General features: G+C 42.6%; 1 protein-coding gene across 5 annotated transcripts in view; it reads left to right on the top strand.

The window, feature by feature from the left end:
• The window catches only part of GRIP2 (glutamate receptor interacting protein 2), a 416,235-nt gene that overhangs the window by 312,494 nt on the left and 81,567 nt on the right, over nt 1-22,174 (top strand). For 3 of the 5 annotated variants that reach the window (XM_067544339.1, XM_067544335.1, XM_067544340.1), the window contains exon 1: nt 21,519-21,976. In XM_067544339.1, the coding sequence (XP_067400440.1) occupies nt 21,817-21,976 (160 nt within the window). In that variant the 5' untranslated portion in view covers nt 21,519-21,816. Of the gene's footprint in view, nt 1-21,518; nt 21,977-22,174 lie in introns of those variants that run through there. The other 2 variants (XM_067544336.1, XM_067544338.1) reach the window with 1 other exon arrangement.

The following is a 22,174-nucleotide window of genomic DNA, read 5'->3' as shown; positions in this document are numbered from 1 at the left end:
ATTACCTTTCAACCTGGGACCAAACTCCCTCAGTTCAGAGTTGTTTGTTTTTTCTTCCCCTTCCAGACCTCCTTCCAGGTGTTGAAATTTGGGGAGAGAACAGCAAGTAATGATGTCACTTCCCCTCTTTTATACTTTCTTCCAGTCTGCTGGAAAGATCTTTGCTGTGATGTGGGAGTCAGGCAGTCCCCTTTGGTCAAGCAGTCTCCATTGCGTACGTGCCTTCTCCGAGAAGTCTCTGTGGTTAGTGGATTGGGTGATTGCGGAGCCATTAATTGCCTCTGACAACTGATGGCAACTTCTTTGTTATAACTGAAAGGCTGGTTGTGGGTGTTCCCAACCACACGACTTATTGCAGTAACGCATACATAGCAAAACTTCATAACGTCAGATACAACGATAACACGCACAATCCAACAGGATATTAATGTTCAACAGATCAAGGCTTTTCAAATGATACCTCACAAGGCATGAGTTATACACAACATATCAGAATCCTATCATAGTGGTGAATATGGGGGTTACACAACTGCAGTGTGTCACACTGAGAGTGTCACAACTGCAGACCCGGGTCTCGCTCCTGATGGCACTAGTCTGCATGTGGCTCAGCAATGTCACCCCTCTCACTGCCCTCAAACATCTCATTTCAGTGGCATCAATCAGCCTCTTATTACCTGACTTCTCAATCTCTCTCTGATTGCTGTACCTCCTGTGTTTGGTTTGTCTAGTGCCTGACATCACAGCACTGGAAGCTTATAGGGTTGTTTTAATCCAGGGTCAATGTCTGTGGCCATGTGCATCTCTTGCAAATAGAGATGCACCCAAGAGCCAAAGTTCAGATCTGGATTTTTCTCTGCATTCAGAAGTGTTTGAATCAGGACCCAAGATCTTCACCGATTCTACTGCCTGGCTATCACTGGGGACAATTCGGAAGGGGATTTCGCCCCCAAAAAAGAGGTTTAACTGCTGCAGCTGCTGGGGCAATCTAGAGAGTTGCTCCAGCTGCATGGTCACTGCACCTATAAAATTTGCTCAGCTACTCTCTCTACAGGTGGAAGGGCGGCCAAGCCAAACTTCAGCGAGTAGCGTTATGACCTGGTATGTGGAGAGTCTTGTTCCTGTACCACAGAGTGAAGGGAAATCTGTTGAGAACTCGACTCCTGATGGCATCAGCTCGTGCCCGGGGGAGGGGGATAAGGGAGACTCCCTGGCTGAAGGATATCCAGGGTCTCTGGGGAGTGGATGGGGATGGGGCATGAATGGGGACCTGAACAGGGTCCCTGTTGGGGGTGGTGGGACAGGATCAGAATGTCCCTGTTCTCTCCCTTCCTGCAAGAAATGTCTCAATTGACGCCACTGCTGGCTGTATCCCGGATTATAGTAAAACAAGGGAAGTTATGAAGTAGAATCAAATTCTGATCCTCTGTGCCACAGAAGTCCTGTGTAACTTTGGGCAAGTCATGTCACCCATCTGTGCCTCAGTTTCCTACGTCTGTAAAATGGAGGTAGTTAGCAGTTACCCATCTTTGTTGAGCACTTTGCATTTATCTAGAAATTTCCCTTTGAGAACTTCAGAATATTAATGAGCTCTTTTTGAAGGGGGGGAAGGGAGAAGCAAGATAAATCTTGAAGAGGAGATAGTCTTGCTGAAAGCAACCTCGGTGTGTGTGGAATTGATTTGTTTTGCCTGTGGGAGGACTTGGAGTCCTTATTTATAACTAAACTTGATCCATCTTAGTTTAGACTTGTTCCAAATCATCAAGTTAATTCAGGCAATAATAATAATACATGGGAGGTACTAGCTGTCAGCAGCCCCCTGGTGCTATAAACAAGATGGTCTATTGCTAGCCGTTTTCTCTGATTTATTGGGCCTTTTTTGTTCTTGTTTTATGGCTAGTGGATCAGGGGCAGTGGTAGAAGTAAAGTGTTTAAATAAAGGGGCTGTTTTGTGGGTTTGGTGCTTGCACTGAAGTATCTAGGGCTTGCCTTCTTCCCTACCCTTCGCCCACCGAATTGCTGAGTACACAGAGCAATCATCGAAACCTGTGGGGTTGTTCATTGGGAAGCTAGCGGGTGCTCGGTGTCTCTGAAAATTGGGCCATGCAGGTTGCATCTACACTGCACACTAAGCCTGGGCTTTGACTCAGGTTTGGGCCCAAGCTCACCTTCTGTTTACACGCAAATCAGTCTGACTCGGGTCAGCAAGCCCTCAGGATGTGGGTGCTAGAACGCTGCTAGGGGGTAGGTTAGAGTCCCGGTCCCATTGTGCCTTGAGTCCGAGCCCTGTCATTTTGCTGTGTGGATATAGGTCAGGCGATAGACCTGAGTCAGAAGGTCTGTGTTGTGCAGTATGGATGCATTAGCAAGGCTGTGAAACCCTGGGTCTAGCAATTGTAAGCCCAGGTTCACAATGCAGTGTAGATGCTCAGATACAGGTTTGGAAGCACATGGTACTTCTACACTGCAATAAAAAACCCATGGCACAACTGTGGCGGGCCTGTAGGGCTAAAAATAGCAGTACAGATGTTTGGACTCAGGCTGGAGCCTGGGCTATGAAGCCCGGCAAGTAGGAAGGGGCCTGAATGTCTAAACTGCTAGTGTTAGCCCCATGGCCCGAGCCTCAATCAGTTGACCCAGGCTCTGAGACTGTGCCTTGGGTATCTTATTGCAGTGCAGCTGTACCCTCAGAGTGCACAAGCCCAGATCTCTCGGACCTGGGTTTACACTGAAGTGTAGACATAACCATGGTTTTGGTCTTAAGAACCTAGAGAAACAAATGAGATCTTTCTGTAAGTGCAATACCGCATCTCTGATCAGACAGCTGGCCACCTCTCCAGCAGTGTGGTCTCCCAAGGCAGCTGATAAGCATTAACCTTTACTGCTCTGTCTGTCTGACCTTTTTGATAGCCCAGAACACTGAGTCTGCACTCTGTCTTCAGAAGTGAGTCATGATCCATGGAAACAAATTGCAGGGGAGAGAAAGTTGTCTCTGGTGAAAGATTTCCTTTGGGGCAGATTTTCAAGAGGATGAAGGGATAGTTGAAGGGGGGGAAAGGAAACGTGGAGGACAATACATGGAACTTAGTGGTTTCCCAAATCTCCCCCTCACCCAAACCAGGCGTGGCTCCGTGTGTCTTTTGCTCCAGCCTTTGTGATGGGGGGTTGTTGGGTTGGAGACTTGAAATGGACCCGGAGTCTCAAAGCAAACAGCAGGATTTCAACCCATAATCACAAGAATGGCCACTTTTGCCAGTGTGTTTCACTTTGTTAGGAATATTTTGCACAGGCCATACTGGGAATTGAATTGACCCGGTGGCTCTTGCTGCTTTACACAACTTTCACATAGGGCGTCCGTAAGCCCAGTATCAAGGGGTCAGTTGTGTTCGGTTTATAGCTGCTTTGCATCATGGGAGCAACACAACTCAACCAGAGGTTATTGGTGAATCTTACCCCGCTGTGCTAAACTCTGGAAGGAGCCATGTGTGGTGCTGAGCAGAATCTTGACATTCACCTAATAACGTCTAGCCTTGAAAATTCAAGTCATGTTAACTTGCATGTTACTGTATCTCTCGATCTGCCATTCCCCATCTCTTTCAATTCTCCCTACATCCTTGCATTTTAAGGGGGCCATTTGCTTGAGAATAAAGCACGCGCTCTGGTTCTTTGCTCATTACTATAAGCTTACTCCATCTATTCAGTAACCCCTATGAAGCCTCCTCACATAGGATCCCAGCTGCATATATGAGCCATTGCATAATGGATGGTTTGTGTGTCAAACCCTAAAATAGACATAGGTTTAGATCAGTTTTGAAGTGGTAACATCTGTATATGTTCATACATAATGGCTTTTGCCATATACATGAATAATCCAATCCAACTTTGGCAACTCAGTATTTACTATTTGCAATATCACTACGTAGCTGAATGCTAGTGGGAGAATCCCATTTGGAGCATTAAGTCTTAGTAAGTTTTAGTGGAACTTCAAAGAGACACTAAAAAGCTAGAAACAGTCCTAAATACAGCACAGGAACATTTTTTTTTTGTTAATGTCATTCTGAAGCCTCTTCCTTGTTCCCGCTCTCACTGTTTTTAGCTCATGGCATCAAAATCCAGTCCAAATCCTATTAAAGCAACTGATTAGCAACCTCCTGCATTTGAACGTCTTCCCACGCAACTCAAACTTGCAGTATTAGATGTCCGCCTTTGCAAGCATGGGTAATCTCAAAATATTTCAAACCCTTTTTTGGCTGTAAAGTAGATTGGAGTTGAAGGCTAAAACTGCGGATCGCTCCATTCTAGTGTCGCTTGATAACCAAATTCAGAAATGGCTTATTGCAGACCAAATTGGTAGGTGGTGGCGGTTGTTCTTGAAGCTACAGGGCTGTGGCTCTCAACCTTTCCAGTCTAGCTTTCAGGAGTCTGATCTGTCTTGTGTACCACTACGTTTCACCTCCCTTAAACTATTTGCTTACGAAATCAGACATAAAAATACAAGTGTCACGGCACACTATTATTGAAAAAATTATTTACTTTCTCATTTTTACCATATAATTATAACATCAATTGGAGTATATAGAGCAGTATAAACAAGCTATTGTCTATATGAAATTTTAGTTTGTACTGACTTCGCTAGTGTTTTTTATGTAGCCCGTTGTAAAACTTGACAAATATCTAGATGAGTTGATGTACCTGTTGGAAGACCTTGGTATACTCCCAGGGGTACATATACTCCCAGGGATACATGTACCCCTGATTGAGAACCACTGCTGTAGGGCACCTCATCTCTATGGACTGGTGGTGAATTCCCAGATCTGACCTCTTGTGTTGCAATGTTACATGTAATTCCTAATCAGCCTTTGCTTTCCAAAACAGATCCTTTTAAGCTGGTTTGTCTCTTTCCCTACACTTTCCCCCCACCCTCTACCCCCAACACCATATCCTATAGGTGCAAGATGTCAGTAGCCCAGCACCCTTGAGCAACCCCCCAGGAACAAATCACTGTCTGGTGTTACGTACATAGGCACCTGACTTTAGACTATTGTTGAGCAGGACTGTCTTGGGTCTCCTAAGTGCCTGAATTTTCATTGCTCCTGCTGCAGACATAGCTTAGCAATGATAAGATCAGCACAATAACAAACAGTATCTCAGACAGCCTCGATATCTGCTCCTCATAATTCATCGGATTTTTTTTTTTATCCTAGGGCTGATGGCAACCACTTTTTGTTTTGTTTTTATATGTATGTGTTCTCTTCTTCCCCCATCACCCACCCAATCTTGCCTGCATTCCTCATCCCCACCTTTATTAAATGTCATTGCATTTAAGAGTGTTTTCTGTTGTCTCATTTTACCTTGTGTACTTCCCCACCCCCTCAGCATCAAGATTGATTCAAAGTACACCGGGACTAGCATAAATCTCAGCTACAGACCTGGCACAGCCTAAACTCTCATACTGGTTCTTCATTTCATTTTCTGGGCTTGTTCTGCCTTCCTAACCAGTCTCTTCACTTGGGGGTGAATCTGGTGCTTGTAAAAGTGCCACAGGGCTGTGTTGAACCACTTGCAATGTGAGCTTCCTCACCATGGCTGGGCTAGCATTCCATTGTTACTCTGTTGTTGGGTCTTTCTGGAGCAGCAGCTGCTGGCTGTACCAACTGTGTATTGATCTGGGATATGTATATAGAAGTGGGGTGAGGAAAGCAGGAGAACTGGGATGAGATTCACTAAACTAAGGGGTTTGTTTTCTTTCCTGTCCAACTGTTAATATCTTCTACATTGCATGTGAATTAAGGAATTCAGGTTTCTCTGAGATTCCTTTACCATACTTGGTTAAACCCTACATATCACTCTGTAAATTTAGCACAGGAGCTAAAACTTTATGTATACTCTCGGGAACACTTATATTATGCGGACAGTGCACTCTTTCTCAGAAGTACTGTAAGCGTAAAAATGCTCTGCATTATGATTTTACTGTCCTCCCCTTTTTAATTACCAACCTTAAAATTCACATTGTTTCCTATAAGTGTCTCAACTTTCATCTGCCCAGAATTCTATAAATGTTTTCAATGTGCACTTCGGTTGTTTGTTTTATATATATAATATCTTATCTGAGAAGGCAAGACTGGCTAAATTCTGCTCTCAAATACATCCATACAACCCCACTGAACTCGGCAAGGTAGCATGGATGTAACTAAGAGCACAACAGAGCCCTTTGTTTTAAACCATCCTGTCAAGCAAACAGTTGCTGCCTCGTATAAAATATTTAGGGTATTTAGTAATGAGGTCCACAGATCCCACCTTGCTTTTTTTTTTTTTTTTCCCCCAGCTCCATGTTCTAGAGCTATTCTTTTATTCTCACTTTCTCACACATTTTCTAGTGTTTCAGAAGCAGCATGTCTGCTTTTGGAAATGTGCATCTCTCTGATGGTAACAGAAGGGAACAAAACTTGGGCACAACCTTAATGTTTTCTCCAATGCTTGGCTGCTCCAGACGATCTTAATGCATCAGAAAATTCTGGTGAGATTTAGAGTTGGTTGAAATCCATGAGAACTTTTCATGAAAAATTTGTCCAACTTTTTTTTTCAACCAGCACGACTGAGTGACTTCTCATTTTCATAGAGCTTTAAGGTCAGAAGGGATCATTATGATTATGTCGTCTTACCTCTAGTAGAAGACAGGCTAAAGAAACTCATCCATTAATTTCTGGTTGAGCTTTAGCATAGCTTTGAAATCTAGCTTGGGTGTTTAAGACTTAAAGTAATGAAGCATCCATCAATGTTCCAAAGGCTAATTATCCTCACTTTAAAAATAAATAAATAAATCTGTCTTGTTTCTTGTCTGAATTTGTGAAGCTTTAGCTTCCAACTGTTCGGTCTCATATCTTTCTTTGCAAGATTAAAGCACTGTGTACTAACTCCCCCCCCCCCCCCCCCCCCCCCCGTGTAGGTACTTGTGGACTGGGATCAAATCACCTCTTGACCTTGTGCTCAGTAAACATTAATTGAGCTACTTAAGATTCTTACTATGAGATGCAATATGTGGATTCAGAGTGGGACTTTTCTTGAAAATCAGAGGAAGTTATTTCTCCTAGATGGCAGGTTAATAACCCTTATTCTTTGATTTGACCTAAGAGGACATAACAAGACAATAGGTAATTCTTTAGCAGGTGTAGACTTACCAAAGCAGTTAAGGACCCAAAGTGAGTTGGGTTCACAAAAGGTAAAATAGATCAAAGAATTTATTTCTAGTTCAACAAGATTGCTTTTTAGCTGGGGTTTGGGTTTTAATAGCCACAAGCTCCTCATTATCCTCAGTACCACAAATGCAGAGCTTTTCTCTTTCCTTCTTTTTCTGACACCCAAAATTTTGTGTGTACTTACACAATTTGCAGACCTCCTGTTGCAACAGACTGGTTGTGGTAACCTTATTTAATGATTATTTGTATAGGACCAACACAGTGCTAGGGAGATCTGATCAAAATCTTTCAAAGTGCACGTGTGTGGATTTTTTTTCGTCAAATGATCTCTTTCAAAACTGATATTTTTCTCACACAATTCGATGTTATTGGCACTTTTTTATTTTAGCACATTTTTATGCAAATAGTTACTGAAATGATTATCAACATTTTTCAATTACCAGAAGTTCTGGGTGTGTTTGTGGGGCATTTTTGTTTGGTTTTTGTTGAGTTTTTTTTTGTTTACAACAAAACATTTTTGAAAACTTCTTTATTTTTTAAAATCAGTTGGGGGGGGAGGGGGGCAGGGGGGCAGGGCAGGGCAGGGCAGGGGAAGGGAGAGAAATTGTTACCTTTGAACTGGAAGCAACTTTTCCTTTTCTGACTATCTCTAATGGAAAGCATTTTGGACAGGCAAGAAAAAAAGGCCCCATAAACAGTCGTTTCCAGTCACCTGACAGATCCAGTCCCTTATAAAGTTTAGTTGCTTAATCTCCTCTGTTCTGTAAATCTCAAAAGAATGGTCATTAATTTGATCTATTTCTTTACAAGAAATGTTGTGGCTTCATCCAGTCAGAAATACCAAGAATAGCATTTCCTCTACTCCCACTTATCCGAATGTTTGGGGGTTTTTTTCCTCCTGAGAGTTCAAGAATCCAGTCCCCATTATTGATCCATTTCCAAATACAAGAGAAAGGTAAGATCCATGATTGAAGCTAATAGGAATAAATATTATTCCCTTGCTCTCAAGGAATTACGGCTGCCTATTCCACTGATTAATAGACTGAGTTGTATCTAGAGAGGCATTCTTCCTGTGAAAATGGCTATAGATTTTATTAGTCATTTCTTACCATTTTACAGTCACTCAGTTGGATAACTTTCAAAAGACCCTGCCTGAAAAAGTAACTTATTTCTTTTTAATTTTTGTTTTGAAAGGTTAAGATACACTGACTGTATTATCACTATTTCACTTTCCAATCCTGTTGTTGGATTCTCCCCAATACAGTCTGCAATGCTTAATAACAGAAATTGCCAGATTATCTGGAAAATGCAACTTCCATAACATCACTTTTACTATTTTTAAATAGTTCTAGGTCCAGATTTTTAAAGGTGTTTAAGGGTTGCAGCATCCAGCGTTGCAATGCCTAACTGATTTAGGAGCCTAAATCTCATTTTCAAAAGGGGTTCGGACTCTGAATCTAAATTCCATCGACAGTCAGTGGGAATTGGCTCTGATGTGCCTAAATCCATTTTGAGTGAAAACCTCGCAGCAATTGGGCCAGGAAGGTATATTTAGTTGGACACTTTGTGGGGAAGGAGTGTGCGTGGTATTTGTTGTTAATATCTATTTAACGTCATTGATGACTTAACAAAGCCATCCCTTCTCCAAAGTATGCCTACTCTTTCAGTGAGGGCTCATAATAAACATGATCTGACAACCACAGCAGATCCTCTGGCAGAACCAGGGAACACATCTGGACATGCCTGATTTTTCTCAATTTAATACAGTAACCACACAAGCAGGGAAAAAATGCAACCTGTTTTTGAAGAAAAACATTAAAGGAGCAAAAACCTCATTAGAAGAGCAAAATAGAACCCAAACTCAATTTAATGAAATCCTTTGCATTCACCTTTTTTTTAAATAACTTGTTCTTTTTTTTAGTATACGCTGAGTGGAAACTAATGGCTGTTTCTAGAGACGGTATATTATGCATTCCCCAGGTACACTGATAAATGACAGACTCCAAACCAATAATAGATGACAGACAATGCATTTCTGGATCGCTATAATTCTTAGCAGTGTCTGGTGTTATAAGGCTGATGGCAGTGTGACTGCAAATTCTCAAAGATGACACGTCCCCTGTTTCTTCCCTTTAAATTGCTTTCCATAAAAGCATAAAGATAAAGGCGACATCAAACCTATGCATTTACAGCCTGTTTCAGCACCCATTGATTTCAGTCCTTTGGGTTTGATTAACATTTCACTGAAGTCAATGGGAGTTAAATCCAAGCCTTACTAGTTAGACATTGACTCAAAGCCTGGACTCTGCGCAGAGCCAGAGTAAATGGGCTCTACACACACGAGTTCCATGGTGGCCTACAGAGCATATTGAATTTCCCCTCCCCCTTTTCCCTGAACATCAGCAGTGCTGCGCGTGGAGTGGTTGTAGAGTTCCTAGTGCTATCCTCCTGGTTCCTCTGGTTTTATATACCTATGGAAAGCATGCAGCGGAGAATAATTGCCCTTCTGATTTCTCAGCAATGTCCTATCCATCAGAATCCAAATGCTTTTGATAGGAGCCCCTGTTGTGGACTACAGGTGCCAAGCGCTACAAAAATACAAATAATTTCCAAAATCATGACATCAGTCATGATTTCAAATGGCCACTTAAAACGGTATTGAATTAAATGTGCCTTCAAAAGTCAACTCTGATTTTTTATTTTTTTTAAAAGAACAAATACACGAAGTTGAACAATAAGTTATTGTCTTTTATAGACCTGCTTGCTGTGAATAAAGTGGCAAATGGTTATGAGATTTACATGTCTCAGTCGGGCTTGCAGAAAAATGGATAAAGACAGAAAAAGAAGGGGAAAACTAAATGTGTGCTGTGTGTATTGGGGAAAGGGAACTAATAAGAAACATAACCTGCTTCTAGAGTCCACTTGGGCATGCCGATTGTATCTCTTTTTGGCTCTGGTGCCAAAATAAGCTATTGCACAAATAGATGAAGTAGATGCCTTTAAATCTCTGCTCTTGCTGTTATAGGTAATGCAGTAACTGGGGTATTTTCCTGTGCTCAGAACAGGAACTGGCATAATCAAGCAGTCATTACATAGTGGAAAATTTGAGACTTCACTGGTCTTCTGTGATGGGGTTGCTTTTTGAGCAACAAAAGCAGGTGCTTTACAGACAAGGAAGACTTTTTTTTTCTTGGCCCGGAATGGCTTGTAGCCTAAATGGACTAAGGATAGGAGATGGAATGCAAGAAAAAAGCAGATGTTTGAGAAGTGATAAACAGAACGGGTTCTGTTGGTTACATGGTGTATCTTTATATTGGAACGTTTTATTCAGGTAAAGTTACAATAACGTGAACATACAACATCATATACCACTTATTACTTATTCAAGATCAGCTTAATATTCAAAGAACCTGGCTAAGGATTCTGGCTTCCTGGCTGGGGAGCCCTCCTCCTTTGAGTATGCTAAAAAGTGTGACCAGCTATATTCCCTTTTTAGAGCTACTCTTGTGTATGTACTTGGTGGTGGTGTCCATTGCAAGGACAGTCCATATTTTTCTAAACCACAAATTCACAGGAGACGCCGTCACATTTTCCCAATAATGTGCAATAAAATGTCTTGCTGCTAACACTAAAAAAAATAAATGAGTCATTCTGTTTAAAATGTAGATCCTTTACTGCAGCGTTATGTAAGCAAGTGAGGGGCTCTCTTTTGTCACAAGATGAATGAATCTTTCTTTTGAGACGATAACTAGGGCCTGTTAGGCATTTTGGAAGAAGTAGGTCCTCAGAAGGAACCAGAGGGAGGGGAGGGTTGGAGGCATGGCAGCCAGAGGGCTGAGAGACCTTCAGAAGGAGGGAGCTGCATGGGAAAATGAGTGAGAGGACACTCGTGTGGGTGGCTGTGTGGCTTGGATGCAGTGAAGAAGGAAAGGGAGGGGTGGCTCCCCAGCCTAGTAAGCAGTCTGGCTATGTGCTGAATGATGACTTTTCTAGGGTGGAGAGGAGAAATCTGTTTCAGATGGCTCCCCTTGACCCTCTAGAACAGTGTTTCTTAACCTGGGGTTTTAGAGGGGTCACAAGTGCAGAGCTGGTATTGGGGGTGGCAAGAAAGGCAATTGCCTGGAGCCACAGGGGTGCCATGAAACTAAGTTACATGCCTCAGCCCCGTGGGGGTGGGACTCAGGCTTCAGGGGTACAGTAGTTTGGAAAGGTTAAGAACCACTGCTCTAGAAGACCCTGTTGGGAACCCCTAGTTAAAATCCCACCACTAAATTGAAGAAAAGCTATGTGAGGGTAGAGAGACAGAGAGATTTTCTCTGTCTCTGGAGTCTCCCTCCTCTTTGGGTACTGCTGGATCATTGCTGCTGAAGATTACTCATCCCTAGGCCTCAGAAATGCTTATGATGAGTAAATGTTTAGACTCTGGAATTCACCAAATTTCAGGTATCATCATGATGTTTTCCCAGGGGAAGGCAGTCCTGGAGTTTTCCATGAGAGAAAGGTAGACACCCCACCACCACCATCCCACTGCAAATTATACAAACTACACACACTGCTGGTATATTCAGATCTTGGATCTATTTCTCAGGAAGAAAGTAGAAGCCTTTGCATTCGGTATATGGTATTGCATTCTTCCTTAGTTATGCTCTCATGAGAAAATGTGCATTTGTTTTGTTTTTAATAGAGAAGCCAAAAGAGAAAAGATCCTCTGCCTCATCTCTCTTTTTTGTTATCTCCTGAAGACCTGGAATATGGGGTTTTTCACAAGCTTAGTGGGAAATGTTAGGTCCTTGTTAAAATATTGTCAGCCTGTCGCTGGCTGGCCCATGAATTGGTCAGTAAATATAATGTTCATTTAACAGAGAAATAACTTGGAAATTGCTCAGGCTGAAATGCACAATTGCTAGGATGGCAATTTTAAAAATACCTTTCATGCAAAAGAGGGGAAGAACATTTTCAAAGCCCCATTGAGGTCTGAGTGACTCCCAGTGAGAGAATCATGCTGATAAACACCTGCACTCCGCTTTCGAAAGTGTAGGCACTTTCTTGATGTAAATGTATGCGAGTTTTGTGAAGTTGACGACCTGTTTGGAGGTGTGATAGCCCTGTGCAGTTCTAAATGGCTCCAGTCAGTCTCCTAGAGAATAAAAATGCAAAACAAGATTTTTTTTTCTGGTGCAATGAGAAAAATATTGAGAATAATAAAAAGAAATTGTGCTGCAATAGCCCAGAGCAAAAGTGAATCTTCCATTTAAAACCACAACAGGAGCCTGGAATGCCTTGCATAAGAACTTTCTATATTCATTGCTATAGACCAGTGGTTTTCAACCATTTTTCATTTGCAGACCCCTAACAAATTTTGAATGGAGGTGTGGACCCCTTTAGAGAATCTTAGATATAGTCTGCAGACCAAAGGTTGAAAACCTCTGCTATAGACTTGTACTGGCTTTTTTTTTTTTAAATGTACTGCAAAAGCATTAACTCTGGTTTGACTTTGTAATTGACCAGGAATGGGAAGCTGGAGTCACTGTAACAAAACTAGTAATTTAGAGGGGAATTTAGGCCAAGTACTGGGGAAAACTTCCTGACAGTGGAAATCTGTTGAGTTTTGGAGTAGGGTTCTGATCCAAAGCTGACTGAAGTCCATAGACAGATTCCCACTGATGTAGATCTTTTTTTTTTTCATTCTTTTTAAGTACATGTGCCGTAGTCACCCTTCTGATTGCTGTGTAGACATACCCTGAGAGTCAGCTGCTAGAAAATCTGAGTAAGGGTGTGTGTGTGTTGTTTGGTGTCTTTTAGTAGAGAAGATAGAATTTTTTCTTTTTGGGGAAAAATATTTGAATGAAAAATTACCTTTATTCAAAATGAGACTCTCGGTTTCAAAATTTCATTGTCCTCCTCCCCCCTCCCCCCCCCCCCCCCACACACACACAGATTTTTTAGGCATGGTTTTGTTTTGTTTTGTTTAATTTTAATGGTCCATTGCTGTGGGAAAATTAAAAAAAAAAATTCACGGAAAATGCTATTTTGAGACCAGCTCTTGTTTTGGTTCTGACTGTTTGTTTGTTTGATGCTGTGTTCTAATTTTTCAGCAGATTAAACACCTGCTATTTGTGCACTGATCCGTTTGGACAGAGAACGGTTTCTTGAGGGAAGTTGTGGAAGTTCCATTATTTAGGACATGATTTAAATCTAGAAGGGTCAAACTAATAGAAAATATGCAACAGAGAACAATTCTGAATTAGCAGGGCAATGGATGGGGGCAGCCTCAAGTGTTTTCCATTTATCTGAGATACTTACATGTCTTCTACTGCCATAGTATCTGAGCACCTCATCCTTAATGTATTTCTCCTCACAGTGCCCCTTGGAGGGAAGTGTACCATGTTATAGATGGGGAACTAAGGCACAGAATGACTAATTGACTTGCCCAAGATCACACAGGAAGCCTGTGGCAAAGTAGAGAACTGAACCATGGTCTCCTCCATCTGAGGCCAGCATCCTAACCAATGGACCTTTCTGTCCAATATTTAACCATTATGCTGGGTGTGTGGCATAATTATCTTCCTCTTCGTTAACCTGAGTGTAAAGCTTGTGTGATCAAAACAATTCCCCAGCCCTTAATCTTTGAGGAAGTTCAGATCTGGACTTGGCAAAATCTATTGGATCTGAAAAAGACAGGCAAGGGAGACCTTCCTAATGCGGATCCATTTTTCCCCCCTCATGTTCTAAGTTGTTTGGATTGGTATCCCCCTTACTTTGGATTTTAATTCTCATCCCCCACCCCCAATACGTTGCAAAACAAAAGATCCTCTGTTAGGAACGCTGAAGAAGCAGAAAGAGGGGAGGCACTGGATATTTACAGAACAGGTAGCAGTAAATGGTTAATGCACGTTTGACATGGCCCAGCACTAAGGTAGCAAATGGTGTTTGTACAGTAAGCAGATCAGTTCTGGCTCTGTAGTTCTGTACCCTTTAATAGCAGCAGAGATGTGTGCTCTGGGCACTAGCAAGTCCTCCCTTGCAACAACCTAGCAACCCTTAGGCCTGGATCTGTGTACAGGAGTTGACTGCAGTAAGTTCTGAATATGAAAGGGGGAGGTAGCAGAAGAAGCACAATTGTGCTTCAGAGTCATGGAACTTGGTTCCCTAGCTAATAAATTCTGTGGTACAATGCCAAACAGCAGAATCTCCTTTACTAGGGAAAGGAAAAGACTCCAGTAAAGAGCAAGAAGACAGTGAACAGTTTAACTGCCCATCTTTCTGACTCATTACTGCATCAGTCTCTGCCACTCACAGCTGCTGTCTGCAGAGTTCTTTTAAAAATAGGTGGCTTTTTGACAAGACTTTTAGAGGTACCTGCTCAAAGATAGTCAGTGTGCTGTGCCACTTGTTCTTTCAGTGATAGTCATTCCTAAATGGACTCTTGCTGTCCGGGTAGGTGATTGTCCAGTGACGTAACTACTGTGTTGTACGCAATGTTGTAGCTGTGTTGGTTCCAGGATATTAGAGAGAGAAGATGGATGAGGTAATATCTTTTACTGGACCAACTTCTGTTGTTGAGAGAGACCAGCTTTCAAACTTACACAGAGCTCTTCTTCAGACTCTCCACTAACAGAACTTGGTCCAATAAAAGATATTACTTCACCAACCCTGTCTTTCTAAAAACTGCTGCATAGCCGGTTGGTTTCAGTTGCCATAGAAGAAAGCGAGGGGATGGAGATGTAGGAACACCTGCCATAATTCTCAGGGACTCTATCCCATCAAACATGGGGATGGATGGGCCTTCCTTCTCTGGGTGTGGATGGTATTGACCTACCAAACCTACTATTTGGTTGTATTTGCTCTTTTTGAATGGCATGTACTTTCTTGACCTCTGCATCCTAACCTATCCTCATAGATAAAAACTCTGGCCTTGGATTTCTGAGTTTGTGTAGTTTTGTCTTAGGCCTGGAAAGTGTAATCTAAATTCGCAAGGATGAAGAGTGGGTTAGATTGCCAGCAACAAGGAAATGACTTTACTTTCCAGTACCCACCGTGTAAGTGCCAGTAGGTAACTTGTGATCTGGCACTCAACTGCATTTACTTGCGGTGGGCTTTTGTTGTTAAAACTTGGCATGAATTTAATGATCATTAAAGGCTACAGCCAGGCAGCTCTGAAGACTGAAGTCCAAAGAACAGAATACAGTCCAGCATGCTGTCCCATGCTACCTGGATGATGTGCCCCAACTCTGAACTGAAAGGATCCTTCTAGTGGGATGAGATTGCTCTGTCTTTATAGCCCAGCCAGTCCTTGCACTCTCCGCCATTGACAGGGGCCGGTCAGTCACAGCTCTGATGGAGCTCTGAGAGGAAGGAGTGAGGTTAGCAGTAATATTTAATAGTAACTAATATTCCTTAGTAACTTGGATTAAGATTACCAGTTTCTTTCACTTAGACAACCAAACAGCTGTTCCACAGGAACACCTTTTGGTCCCTACTATTCTGGGCGAGATTTGAATTAAGGATTTAATCTTGGATTCAGCTGGGTACTTAAGCAGGTGCCCAATTTGTAGTCCCCTTAAATGGAATAGAACTCACATGCTGACAGTCAGGCACCTGCTAAAATACCTTGCTGCATTGCAACCCTAGTTCGGAGGGTTGGTAATAAGATATGGAGCCTTTCACACCCTATCTTCTTTGAGCTGCAGTGTTAATAAATGCATTGCAGGTCTTCGATCTCAGAGCAACGCCGCTTCTGGAGACTACTTCGTTGATTGCAGCCACACAGGCGTTGACAATTTTCAGTAGATGTTCAATCTTTGAATTTCCATTGAAAATCTATATATGTTCAATCAGGTTTCCTTGCAGTTCTTTGGAGTGTTACCATGGCACCTCTTTCTTTGGTTATTCTGTGATAGATTTCCTGATATCTTGAGACTCTCTGCAGTCATTGGTCATATTGCCACTGAGTGCAATGGACCCCATCTGGTGATACATCATGAGAGCATTTATGGCAGGGACAAGTTTAAAGGAATGCTGTCAAGGTTTTTTAAGTGTTTCTACCATCAAAAGTACATTATTAGAAAAGACCTTTGTGCCCTAATAGAGTTTCTTATTACTTAAAAATAAATAGAAAGTTAGTTTAATTTTAGGTGGAATTTAGGATTTTCAAAGTTCACTCAAATTCCCCATATGAACAGTCTGACTGGACAGTCTGCGCGATGTCTCTGCCTGTGGGAAATTTAGCTTCATTCTTCCACCCCATAATGCCATCAGAAGGAGCAGAGTCCAGGGGCTATGGAGAAAAACCTGTCGGGGAGATGGAAGCACCATTGTTCTAAGGAGAAGCAGGGAGGTACCTTCATTTTGTCCACATAAGCCCAACCGTGGCTTCCAGTCTCATCTGACCCAGGTACAACAATCAATTCTTGAGCAGTGCTCTCCTGCAACTTTTCTGCTGAAATGTGTTTGTGCATTCATACCTGGCATGCTGCTTATCTATGTTTGCATCTGTGCATTCTGGGAAAACTTCTGTAGCTATTCCATACAGCCTGAGCATGAGAGAGTGCCCAGAGGAGATGCATGGAGAGTACCAGCAATAGCATGTGCAGCTGTTGGGATGTCCTATGCAGAGACCCAAGAGGTAGGAGCACAAGCCAAGCTGGCTAGATAGGGGTGGTCTAAAATGGCATGCTGAGCTGGTTACTGGAAGACACCATTTGCCAGCCTAGTCCTCTAGCAGAACAAAATGCTGTACCTGAATGCTAGTCAGCATGTAGTGTCTGGGCATATACCATGCTGAGAGTCAACCATACCGTTAACCGTCTACACACTGTGGTAAGTGTAGCCTTCCCAGAGCCTGAGAGTTGACTCCTGACACAGGTGCTTCTGCTTCCTGAGGACCCTGCTCCTTCCCCCTCTCACCACTCCCTAGTGGTGACTTCCATGTGGTTTTGTCACTCTGCTCCTCCCACCTGGAGCTTATTACTGCATGAGGTGTGTGCTCCTGTTATAAAAACATAGTCACGCTGCAGCAGAATGCCAGAGCACAGCCAGGTAGAGAAGGGTATCTGGGAGGTTGTCCTGTGTTAATATTGGAACTGAAATGGGAAAAGGCATCAAAAAAGTTAGCAGAACCCTTTGAATTGGCACAGATCCCAGTAGAAACATAATGTGTGCAGTGTTGTTGTGTCTCATGATTTTATCACCCATTGTGTGATATCAGGTGATTTTTAAAGCACCAGCTCCTGGATTCATGTGATTACTGGAGAATCTCAACTTTTTCTTTTTTAATGAGAGTTTCTTGTCATCTTGGCTGTGAGAAAAAACTTGAAGACATGAACCCAAAAGGCTCCAACACAGAAAGTAATACATTTTGGGGGGGTTTATTGGCTAACATCCATACCTTATTTTTAAGTCAGTTTCATTATTTGGGTGGGGAAGGAAGCGGGGACTCATGAATTTTGAACGTTTGGGATTGGCAATACAGTGAGTGCCAATGAAGTGATTATCATGCTTACCAGAGCCTCCTAGGAATGTTTTTTGTGCAAGGGAACAGAGATAAGAAGAGTGGCAATCCCTAAGCACAGAAGAGTAAAACTTTAACAAAATTACAACTCTGTTAATGCCAGTTTGAGTGGCAGAGCAGGAAATCGGCGGAAAATGAACAAAGAGTGCACAGTGGGGAATCTAACGCAAGCAAAAGCCAATTTACAATTTGACAGGCCTCATGTGGCAGCTTCCTTGACTGCTCAAACATTTTAGCCAGATAATGAGCAAAAACAAACATTTTAGCATAATCATCCATGTTGGAGGAAAGAGCACATGAGGGAGGAGGAATCTTGGTGCTAATTATTTGCCAGCTGATCTGGCTGTCAATGAAATACCTACGGATTTTTGCATGTCTAATGTAACTAAATTACTAGTCCTAACTGCTTTGCTTAGCTGTTGATGGTGGCTGCCATTAATATGAGGGCAATTTTGTTACTTTGGGCTACTTCCTAAAATGGTAAGACTGTTTGTTTGCCAACAGCTATAGGACTTTTTGAATGGGGAAGGAGAACAGCTACTGATATGAGAGTTCACATTCAGTGTTTATTTGGGCCACTGCAGGGAAATCAAGCGTAAAAGTGCTCTGGTGGCTAACTAGTTCGAGGTGGTGTGTTTATGTGAAGCAGATGGTTGGCTGCCTTACTTTGCCATCGGATTATTGAATTGGCTTCAAGTCACCTTCTGTGGTTTCCTGGTTGTGCTTGCTTCCCATTTGCTATATAGTATTTTGCCTCAAGTGCAGCACCTTGTGTGCATCTGTCATTGCCGTTTATACTGTCCTTCATATATAAAGAAATGTATTTTCCCTTTTGACAAGTTTGTAATACAAATGTCTTGGTGCCTTCTGAATTAATTGGCGGCCCCAGACAGTCCAAAGATGCCGTTTCCTAATGGCATGGTCTTGATCTCTTGTGCTCCAGGCATGGCAGAGCTCTGAGCTGCTAACTGTTCTGGCAGCAGTTGCTGAAGCAGTAATCCAGCCTGCAATTTAGAAGCTGTTTGCCTGCTTACTGTATGGTTGAAAATATGGTGATCTTGGGAAATGACCCGAGTCCTGCACATTGTCATCCCGGAGTGTTTTATTAAGAAGGCTGGGTGCTTCAATAGCAAAGCAGCATCCTCTTGCTTTGGATTAATCTCATCTTGGCTAATGTGGACTCTGCTGTATGAGCCTGGGCGTAGTCACCAGTGCTAGAAAACGTGGTGGCTTAAAGAAAAGAGGTGGCCCTGTGCTGCTATTCCAGAAATCGTTCTTCAGTTACTAGCATTCCCTCACACCCCTGACCTCTAGGGAGATGGAGGGGACCCAGGCCCGTTTGTAGTGTGGAGCCCCCACTCTACATGTTGGCAGCAGTGCTGTGAAGACTGGCTTGCTCCCAGAGCCCTGATTAGTTAACTGGGTTGGCAGGCAGGAGGAGGTGGCTTCTCCATCCCCCTCGAGCCCTGTTGGCTAGAGGATTGGTAGGAGACCCCACTTCTACTTCCGGCCCCCAGTGATCTTCCCATTAGATGGTGGCGCTGCTATCTAAGGAGAGACTGCATGGAGCACAGCAGCTGGTTGCTGCTGCAGGGATACAGCAGGCCTAGAGTCAGAGGTCAGGGCTGGGAGACAGGCCCAGGGAGCAGCCTGGGTGCTTGTCCAATAAGAGTTTGCACTGCCCGCGAGGATCTGCCCCTGCCCAAGGGAAAATGATGCCTTGACCACTGGCTGAGGGACTGAAAGCGGACGGGCAGTTTGGACTGTATATTGATGCAGTTTGAACTCCATCGTGAAGCTCTGAATTCCTTTATGCCCCCTTAACTATCCCTTTCAGTGACATTGTGAGGCAAGGAGTGAAAGTTAGGAACGACCTGCTTTAGGGGGGAGCCCCATCACAGTGCAAGGTCTCTGGGTGCTTATGGCTTCCCCATCAAGGATCCGTTGGTGGGGAGGTGAGGGCAGGAGGGTGACTTTATATATATTTTAAAATCAGGTGCTGCAGCTAAACTGTCCCTAATAAATTAAAACTATATCCAGACTATTCAGCCCAGCTTTAATCCTGCCCCCACTTCTGCATCACCCAAGGGATTGTTTTCATTATAAATGCAAATTAACTTTCATGTCTTTTCTGATCCTAGAATTGGGGCCAAGCCACACAAGCTCCCATCAGCAATCAGTGGCTTGGCCTGGTGATTGCTTTAATTATCTGTACAAATGCAGCCTGTTTCAATGCTGGTACAGACAGAGTGAATTGCATTGTCAGATCTCGGAAGGGGGATTTCACACAGTATGATTTCATTCTGCAGAGGCCTTACTTGCTCTACTCATTTATTGTTTTTTAAAGGAAGTGCCTCACCCTCCATTTGAGAGATCATCGCTACATGTTGTGCTAACAGCGAACGTGTAGAATGGCAGGGCAATTGGCTCAGGTCTGTCTAGCTCCAAGAATGCTAGAGTCGAACCTGTTCCCCATCAGAAATCTTTACTTTCAGTAATGATGGGCACACCTCAAAATGGACTCTAGAGAGGCGTCCCAAAGTCTGGATGTTGAGGTGATGCTCTTTGGCTTGCAAAACGTGGGCTGAAAATCTTAAGTGCCAGTACTTGCAGGGTTCCTGGCATTTGATAACATGGTCAGGCAGGAAGTGCATAGACCTGCATAAATAATAATAATGAATAATTCCTAATAATTAACAGGATAGTAGCAACTGGAGCATTTGCCCTGATTTATGCCCAGTACAAGCCCATAGTTTTCAGTAAGTTATAAACTCATTGTCTTTTGGTGGAGTTGAATGGAGTGTAAATTGGATCCTTTGCCTTAATAGAGAGGCAAAACTCCTGTTGTCTCTGACTCATATGTAAATTACTGAGTCAAAGAGAAGGCGAAGAGGAGAGATCATTCTCCAGATTCCTTTATTTTAACCACGTTTACAATTCTGAAATCTTTACAGCCATTGAAGATCAGAGTTTCAGTACATCTCAGGAATGCAGTGAGTGGGGAATCAGGTCAATCTGATACTGCATTGCTTTGGTGTAGTCTCCCTAACTTTCTAAATCAGGATTTACTGAAAATTATTGATCTGTAATGTTCAGCTTTTTATGAAGTGCCTCTTTACTAAGGGCACTTCATATATGTGGGCAGTGGAATCAGTGGGAGTGTTTATTCAGTTAAAACTGAACAAGAACCTCAGGCTTTTTAGCCTGTATAGTTTTGAGTGATAGTTCAGATTGGTTCTTCATCTAAATCAGTTCTTCAATGCTAAATGATTGGAAACCCAGATACTGCAGTGATTAGAAACTTCATAAATATTGTTGTAGAGAGAATTACCTGTTAAGTCTTTCTGTGTTGTGGATTATAGAACCCAGATCAAGAAACGGTGGAATCCCAATAATTGCATTCCTAAATTCCTTGAAACTCGCTTTCCTTTAACCCATCCTGAAGACTTCATGACTGGCATATTTGGTTCAGTCGATTAAAAACCTCTTTCTCCACATTTTTTTTCCAGTATCCTGATTTCCCCATGAATAAACTATACGCATCTTCCAGTAGGAATACATAAACCATACTTAATTCTTGCATTTGGATTTAAATTGATGTCAGACAATTCTCTTTCTAATACCACTTCCTTCTATTCCTGCATTTTTAAGCTCTTTTTTTTTTTTTTTTTAAGAGAAGGTGCTTTCTCTGCTCTACGGTAGCTGAAGCTGTAACAGGGAAATGTGACTTTGAAAGAACAGTATCTCTAAGAATAGGCAATTTAATTCAAGTAGGGTGATTTAGTGCCCTGTTAGTATCCTGATGTATTACTCCATTTCCAAAGATCATGAGTTTCTTCACAAGCATAATGACAGGCTTAAAACTTGTGAGACTGATGTTACAGCTTTTCCTCATCTCCACTGTTCCACATGATTACAGGACTAAGGGAATTTGCTCTCTCCTAAAGGATTAGCTCCCAGAGAAATATATCAGTGGTATCACTCCACTTGTCTCTTCTTTCCCTCCCTCCTCAAAAGGCTGTAGAGCGAACTTAGATTGTGAAGTGGTCCTGTGGTTAATAAAACCTTTTCTCACCTGAAGCCAGGAACTGGGATGAGATCTCATCTGTAGAAATGGTCATGGATGAACTTTTCAAAGTAGCTTTTACTTTCAGCATAATCTTAGCTTCTATTTATTTTTCTTTCCCAGAAGATGATGGCCCTTACTCGAAGGGGAGCAAAGACTCAAGTGGACTGGACACAGCCTTGGTCTCCAGAAGGCAAAGCATACCAGGTAAATGAAACTACTAATTCTTGTTTCCACTCTAATGTATCTGTCATCCCCCACTAGTGGCGTAGCAGTAAGCGGAGTACAGAAGAAGGAGGCATGGCTGATCTCATTGTGGGTGGAATGTAACAGGCACTGAGCTGTGCACATTTATTCTGATTTGTTCTTGCTACAATAGTGGTTACAATGTGGCAAGCGCTATAC

The sequence above is a fragment of the Emydura macquarii genome, unplaced genomic scaffold (genome assembly GCF_026122565.2).
Source record: "Emydura macquarii macquarii isolate MOO-44397 ecotype Brisbane River unplaced genomic scaffold, CSIRO-AGI_Emac_v2 contig_968, whole genome shotgun sequence".
Classification (NCBI taxonomy): Eukaryota; Metazoa; Chordata; order Testudines; family Chelidae; genus Emydura; species Emydura macquarii.
Note: the sequence above shows the minus strand (reverse complement) of the source record. Positions and strands in the feature narration are given on the sequence as shown.